Source organism: Pteropus vampyrus, unplaced genomic scaffold, assembly GCF_000151845.1.
Source record: "Pteropus vampyrus isolate Shadow unplaced genomic scaffold, Pvam_2.0 Scaffold13, whole genome shotgun sequence".
NCBI classification, from domain to species: Eukaryota; Metazoa; Chordata; class Mammalia; order Chiroptera; family Pteropodidae; genus Pteropus; species Pteropus vampyrus.
The window spans coordinates 12836627-12844353 of NW_011888794.1; the positions used below are offsets into that span (position 1 = coordinate 12836627).

Consider the following 7727-nt stretch of genomic DNA (forward strand, 5'->3'; position numbering starts at 1 on the left):
TTCCCGAGCCACGAGCGCGAAATCCCACCGTATTTGCTCTTAAATCAAGCAGCCATCACCAGGGGGGCACAATAAATAAAACCTGTGCCAACTCCTCTACACGCAGGGCGCGATAGGAAAGGGAAAAAGCAAAAGGAGTTAAAGAAACAAAGGAAAGACTCCTTAATTTTCCTTTCTTGTTTTCCCCTCTAAGCCTTCCCACATTAAAGGGATTGTCAGAGGCTGGCGTAGGAGCGGCGCAAGGACTAGGTTGCCATTGGCTGCCTGGCTCGGGTGATTTGCATATCGACGGCTATAAAAACGGAGGCGGCGCTCGGCGGCGCAGCGCGAGAGAGGAGAAAGGAGAGCGAGGTGCAGAGTGAAGGCGGGTCCGCGCGTCCCTAGCGCCAGCGCCAGCCCCAGCCGCCGAGCTGAAGCCGGCAGACTTCTCTCGCACCGGGCTCGCACAGAAGGTGCTCCGAGGAGCCTGGGACTCACGCCCGGACCTGCAAACCAGAGAGGAATCTCTTCTTCAGCCTTTTGGAATAGCACTTGGGGCTGGCGGCATGAGTCCAGCGAGGCGCCGGGGCATCCCCTGCCTTTTCCCCTTGCAGCTCTTCAGCCTCTGTTGGGTGCTCTCAGTGGCCCAGAGCAAGACAGTGCGATACAGCACCTTCGAGGAGGATGCCCCTGGCACGGTCATCGGGACTCTGGCTGAGGACCTGCATATGAAAGTGTCGGGGGACACAAGCTTCCGCCTGATGAAGCAATTCAACAGCTCGCTGCTCCGGGTGCGCGAGGGCGACGGGCAGCTAACCGTCGGGGACGCGGGCCTGGACCGCGAGCGGCTGTGCGGCCAGGCCCCGCAGTGCGTGCTGGCCTTCGACGTGGTCAGCTTCTCGCAGGAGCAGTTCAGGCTGGTGCACGTGGAGGTAGAGGTGAGGGACGTCAACGACCACGCGCCCCGCTTCCCCCGGGCCCAGATCCCCGTGGAGGTGTCGGAGGGCGCGGCGGTGGGCACGCGCATCCCCCTGGAGGTGCCGGTGGACGAGGACGTAGGCGCCAACGGGCTGCAGAGCGTGCGCCTGGCCGAGCCGCACAGCCCCTTCCGAGTGGAGCTGCAGACGCGCGCGGACGGCGCCCAGTGCGCCGACCTGGTGTTGCTGCAGGAGCTGGACCGCGAGAGCCAGGCCGCCTACAGCCTGGAGCTGGTGGCCCAGGACGGCGGCCGCCCGCCGCGCTCCGCCACGGCCGCCCTCAGCGTACGCGTGCTAGATGCCAACGACCACAGCCCGGCCTTCCCTCAGGGCGCCGTGGCCGAGGTGGAGCTGGCGGAGGACGCGCCCGTGGGCTCGCTGCTGCTCGACCTGGACGCGGCGGACCCCGATGAGGGCCCCAACGGCGACGTGGTGTTCGCCTTCGGCGCCCGCACCCCGCCCGAGGCGCGCCGCCTCTTCCGCCTCGACCCGCGCTCAGGCCGCCTCACCCTGGCGGGACCCGTGGACTACGAGCGCCAGGACACCTACGAACTGGACGTGCGGGCGCAGGACCGTGGCCCCGGGCCCCGCACCGCCACCTGCAAGGTCATCGTGCGCATCCGAGACGTCAATGACAATGCGCCGGACATCGCCATCACCCCGCTGGCTGCCCTAGGCGCACCTGCCGCCTCGCCCTTCGCCGCCGCCGCCGCCGCCGCTGCTCTCGGGGGCACGGACGCGACCTCGTCAACCGGGCCAGGAACTCCAGAGGCCGGTGCCATTTCGCTGGTGCCAGAGGGGGCGGCGCGAGAGAGCTTGGTGGCGCTGGTCAGCACCTCGGACAGGGACTCGGGAGCCAACGGGCAGGTGCGCTGCGCCCTCTACGGGCACGAGCACTTCCGGCTGCAGCCGGCCTACGCGGGCAGCTACCTGGTGGTGACCGCGGCATCCTTGGACCGCGAGCGCATCGCCGAGTACAACCTGACGCTGGTGGCGGAGGACCGCGGCGCTCCCCCGTTACGTACCGTGCGCCCCTACACGGTGCGCGTGGGCGACGAGAATGACAACGCGCCGCTCTTCACCCGGCCGGTCTACGAGGTGTCGGTGCGTGAGAACAACCCGCCCGGCGCCTACTTGGCCACGGTGGCCGCCCGTGACCCGGACCTGGGCCGCAATGGCCAGGTCACCTACCGGCTGCTGGAGGCCGAGGTAGGCCACGCCGGGGGGGCCGTGTCCACCTACGTATCGGTAGACCCAGCGACCGGGGCCATTTACGCGCTGCGCAGTTTCGACTACGAGACGCTGCGCCAGCTAGACGTGCGCGTCCAGGCGAGCGACGGTGGCTCCCCTCAGCTCTCCAGCAGCGCCCTTGTGCAAGTGCGGGTGCTGGACCAGAACGACCACGCGCCGGTCCTGGTGCACCCGGCGCCGGCCAACGGCTCCCTGGAAGTGGCGGTCCCCGGGCGCACCCCAAGGGACACAGCCGTGGCGCGCGTGCAGGCCCGGGACGTGGACGAAGGCGCCAACGGGGAGCTGGCATTCGACCTCCTGCAGCAGGAGCCTCGAGAAGCCTTCGCCATCGGCCGCCGCACGGGGGAGATCGTGCTCACCGGCGACCTCTCGCAGGAGCCCCCGGGCCGCGTGTTCCGGGCTCTGCTGGTCATATCGGACGGCGGCCGTCCCCCGCTCTCCACCACCGCCACCGTCAGCTTCGTGGTGACAGCAGGCGGCGGGCGCGGGCCGGGGGCTCCCGCCAGTGCTGGGAGCGCAGAGCGCTCTCGCCCTCCTGGCTCGCGGCTCGCGGCGTCGGGGCCGGCGCTGCAATGGGACACGCCTCTGATCGTCATCATCGTGCTGGCCGGGAGCTGCACGCTGCTGCTGGCCGCCATCATCGCCATCGCCACCACCTGCAATCGCCGCAAGAAGGAGGTGCGCAAAGGGGGGCCCCGCCGGGAAGAGCGGCCCGGGGCGGCGGGCGGCGGCGCCTCGGCTCCTGGCTCCCCGGAGGAGGCCGCCCGGGGAGCTGGGCCCCGGCCCAACATGTTCGACGTGCTCACCTTCCCTGGCAGCGGCAAAGCGCCCTTTGGCAGCCCTGCGGCCGACGCGCCCCCGCCCGCGGTCGCGGCGGCCGAAGTGCCGGGCTCGGAGGGCGGCAGTGCCACCGGGGAAAGCTCCTGTCACTTCGAGGGGCAGCAGCGGCTCCGCGGCGCGCACGCCGAGGTGAGGCCTTCCTTCGGCTGGGCAACCCTCGGTGCCCCGCGAACAGGCTGGGGGAAGACTGGAGGGGTCTGGGTGAGCGTGCGCGGGAGATGCCTAACCTGTCGCACTTGTATTTTTGTTTGTTTCTTGTCCACCCCTCACTCCCGTCCTCCCGCCGCCTCCCCTCCCCCGCCACCCCATTCCCTGCTGCAGCCCTACGGTGCCTCCCCGGGCTTCGGAAAGGAGCCGGCGCCCCCTGTGGCGGTCTGGAAAGGACACTCCTTCAACACCATCTCCGGCCGAGAAGCAGAGAAATTCAGTGGCAAAGATAGCGGCAAAGGGGACAGTGATTTCAACGACAGCGATTCCGACATTAGCGGGGACGCTCTGAAAAAGGACCTCATCAACCACATGCAGAGTGGTGAGGACTCTCCCTTCCTGCCGAGTTCAGCATTCCTCCTCGCCCTCCCCTTTTGCCGCCCCTTCCCCTTCTCCATCTCCGGCCCCAGGCCCCCATCCTCTTCCCCACTTTTTTTCAGTCCTAGAGTTCCGGATCCAGCCAGGCCTCGCGGTGAATTTCAAAACGCCTAGTGGAGGCAGCTCCATCACTTGCATTAAGCGCAGCCCTACCCTGGTAGGAGGAGACGGGGCGATGCCCGCTCTCTGAGGAGGGGAATTCTGCTTATCTTTTTTGAGCCAACTTGGAGTTAGGTGACTTTACAGGAAGCAGCATCCCTTCCAAATCTTGAGTCACTGGCGTTCATCTTCACACAGGCTCTTTCCTTTTCAGCCACCCTGACCCTGTCTGCCATTCTGAAGATGGAAGCGGAAATGCGTAGTAATCTCAGTAACAGTCATTGTGCTCTCTCCCTTTCTCTTTATGCTAGGGCTGTGGGCGTGCACTGCTGAGTGTAAGATCCTGGGCCACTCTGACCGCTGCTGGAGTCCTTCATGTGGAGGGCCCAACACCCATCCCTCGCCTCACCCGGCAGCCCAGATGTCAACCTTCTGCAAGAGCACGTCGCTGCCTCGGGACCCTCTGCGCAGGGACAATTACTACCAGGCCCAGCTGCCTAAGACAGTGGGGCTGCAGAGCGTCTATGAGAAAGTGCTGCACAGGGACTATGACAGGACAGTCACTCTGCTCTCCCCTCCTCGTCCAGGGAGGCTCCCAGACTTGCAGGAGATTGGGGTACCCCTCTATCAGTCCTCCCCTGGCAGGTACCTGTCCCCAAAGAAGGAAGCCAATGAAAATGTGTAATCCCACGCTGCATGTCTTCACACATACACACTCTGAGAAGTCCCTAAGTTATTGACCGGTTTCAGTGTTGTATATATAAATATGCAAGATGTGCCTTAAAATGAAGTTGTTGGAAGCTATTTCCAATCACATTGGTACTGTTTGGTATTTGCAAACAAAAACGTAGTTAATGTAATTTTTATGAAATGTGTGCCGTATTTAATTTTTCTTATCATGCTACTGACTTTCATTTCGCTTCCAGCTTGCCATTTTCTTAGTGTTTTTAACCTGTACATTGTGTAATGTAATGTTTGTATATAATGAAATTTTGTTCTATTTTTATATAATAAAAGCTAAAGTGGAAGTTATTGCCAAAGGAAATGTCTGTAAGACAAAAAAAAAAAAAACAAAAAACATGTTGGAATTACTTAATGGAAATTTATCTTTCACCTGAAACAACCTAGTGTTTGAGAAGTTTTGCCTTGCCAAGTATAACTTGTATATCTTGAGTCTGTGGTAGATTTCAGGTTCAATGTTATTTAATTCTATTTGGTTTTCTGTAAACCGTGTCACTTAATAAGCACAGTAATAAAGGATTTGTCATGCGTTTGAAGAATCTAATTGCTTTTCATGAAGTCGCCTACGGTCAGACATTCACAAATAATTTGAATATCAGAATTAAACTTTGCAAGGGCTAATTATTTGGACATTATTAATGTTCACGGCAACATTAAATCTGTGGGAAAGTCTCATCAAAGTATTAAAAATATTTGTTGATTTTGTAAAACACGTACATCTCCATAAATATTAGGATCTCTATAAAATTCCTATTCTCATGTATTCACTCAACAAATATTTATGGAGCATCTCCCATAAAGTCAAGGAAGGCTGTTTGGGCTATTCATTCACTAATTAAACAAGCATCGGTAGAGATTTTTACTAACTTCAACTAGTAACTCCTTTAAAAGCTGGGGTTCGAGGTTAAGAAGACATAGTCCCAAGGAACTCTTAGCATATTAGGGATTTTAATATCACAAAGAAACTCAGATATATGGGTGAAAATGACATGATGCTTGGAATTTGCTTTAAAATATGAGGAAATACAAGGAGGCTATATGAAATAAGATTGATAAAATATTGATCATTGTCAATGCTGGCATGGGCAAGTGTATGGGAAGGGAGGAGGGTTAATTACACCAATCTGTGTGTTTGTGTTTGAAAATGTATGTCATGGAAGGTTTTTAAGAAGACTATGCATTCATTTCATTTGAAATTAAAATGATAATAATGAGAGCTAACCTTTACCGAACAAGCTTTTATATGAGCAGAGCTACTACAAAGCACTCTGTATGAATTATCTCATTTAATCCCCCAAATTATCCCCATGAGATGGAAACTATTATTAGCTCCATTTCATAGACTTAAAAAAAAAAAAAAATACAGGGCACAGTGAGGTCAGGTAAAATGCCCAAAGTCACACAGCTAGTAAATGGCCAGGATGAAATTCATACCCAAATTAATCAAGGCAAGAAAATAAAATGAAGCAACTAAAGTTTTCTGGTTTTTTACTTAGAGTGTTATGTGGAAAAGTCCCAATGCGTTGCCTTTACTGCTTGATTATTGTTCAGCTCTTTACATCTGAAGTGTCTGTGATCCTTTATTACTCATTACAGAGTGTGAGGCTCTGGAATAATAGAGAAGCCCTCAAAGCTGCCTGTTGAAGTCATAATGAAAACCAGTGGTGGCTCCGAGCTGAACAGCAGGGTGGACACACACAAGTGCTTTGCCACCCACAGCCTGCGCAAAGTTCAGTAGTTTCTACAGGCAACTGAGCTGAATGTGCCCCCTGTCAAGCTCAGACTGCCCAGACCTCAACTTCTGAAAGAGAACGCTGGATGTGGCCAGCTTCCCAGACAGCTCCAGAGCCATGATGACCAGCCCCAAGGGAGCAGACCTTCTATTCTAACATCTAAAGCTCTATTCTTGAGAAGTCCCATCAAATGCAGAACAGCAGAACGATAATCTCCTGGTGCAATCTAAAAGTGCCTAATCTCTGATGATGTTTGCCTACTTTTGTCCTTCAAAAGTAATATAATGTCACTGTCATTATTTTATTTCGTACTGTGCAAACTTTCATTACTCCAAAATTTTTCGAAACTTCTATGACTTCACTGGTATATGTTTTCCTTAGAGAAATGACCATTATTTTTCCTTGGACCTTAAAAAAAAAAAAAAAAACATCAAACACACAATTTAGTTCTTAGAGTTGTTTGTTTAAACACGAAAAAGGAGTAGGGAGAGCTTGTCTGAGGGTCAGCAGCAGGAACTCTCAGAGAAACAGGAGCTAGATGAAAGAGGCTTTCTGCTTTTCTCCAGAAATGTTTATTCTCAAGTACGTTCTTAAGAAAATATATTTCTTAGGTAAATACCACATGATCTCACCTCTATGTGGAATCTAAAGAACAAAATAAACGAACAAACAAAACAGAAACAGACTCATAGACACAGAGAACAAACTGACAGTTGCTGGATGGGAGAGGGGTGAGGGGGTTGGGTGGAAAAGGTGAAGGGGTGAGGACGTACAGACCGGTAGTTACCCAATAGTCACGGGGATGTAAAGTACAGCACAGGGAATAGAGTCAATAATATTGTAATAACCGTGTATAGTGCCAGGTGGGTACTATACTAATTGGGGGGATCGCTTCATAAGTTATATAAATGTCTAACCACTATGCCGTACACCTAAAACTAATATAAAATAATATTAGATGTCAACTGTAATTGAAAATTAAAAAAAAAAGAAAATATACTTCTTCATTAAATTAAACGAGGTACTGTCGATGCAGAATACATAGAATACTTGTCCATAGAATAGAACAATGCCTGGCCTGTAGCACTGTCTGCTATGTTCTATCTTCCTCGTTCCTGTCTTCCTTTGGAGCCAGTCTCTACTTTAACCGGCCCTACCCACTGCTGGTGCGGCCCTTCCAGTAAGGAAGCTGAACAGACTCAGGACGCCCCGTCTTGTCCTAACACTGGTTTGCTGTCTTCACTTCTTCTGCTTTCTCTCCTGTTTAGACGACACTCTATACAAAGATGGCTAAAAGGAGCATCGCAGTCCAACTTACCAGCCTGAGACATTTGTGATGGCACCACAAATACCCCCTTTTGAAGATGGAGATGGAGGCCAACGACCCTTGGGCACCGTGGCTGGGACACAGGAAGGCCCTCGGGGAAGTGGGAGGTCACCTTGAAAGAGAGAGCTAAAGCCTGACTTTACCTGTTTCACAATTTTATGTCTGGCCCCATTGACTTGGATGTTCTGTGCTTCC

The 7727-nt window shown here is 54.2% G+C and overlaps 1 protein-coding gene across 2 annotated transcripts; it reads left to right on the forward strand.

The window, feature by feature from the left end:
- Nucleotides 1–348: 348 nt before the first annotated feature.
- Nucleotides 349–5011, forward strand: PCDH8 (protocadherin 8). Of its 2 annotated transcripts, none has more exons than XM_011381066.1 (3): nucleotides 349–3176; nucleotides 3369–3576; nucleotides 4043–5011. In XM_011381066.1, exons 1-3 carry the CDS (start codon nucleotides 546–548, stop codon nucleotides 4414–4416), a joined length of 3213 nt encoding a protein of 1070 aa, XP_011379368.1. In that variant the 5' UTR covers nucleotides 349–545; the 3' UTR covers nucleotides 4417–5011. The 2 variants fall into 2 exon arrangements, with proteins under 2 accessions (XP_011379368.1, XP_011379376.1); XM_011381074.1 differs by having other exon boundaries at nucleotides 349–2885.
- The last annotated feature ends 2716 nt before the right edge of the window (nucleotides 5012–7727 follow it).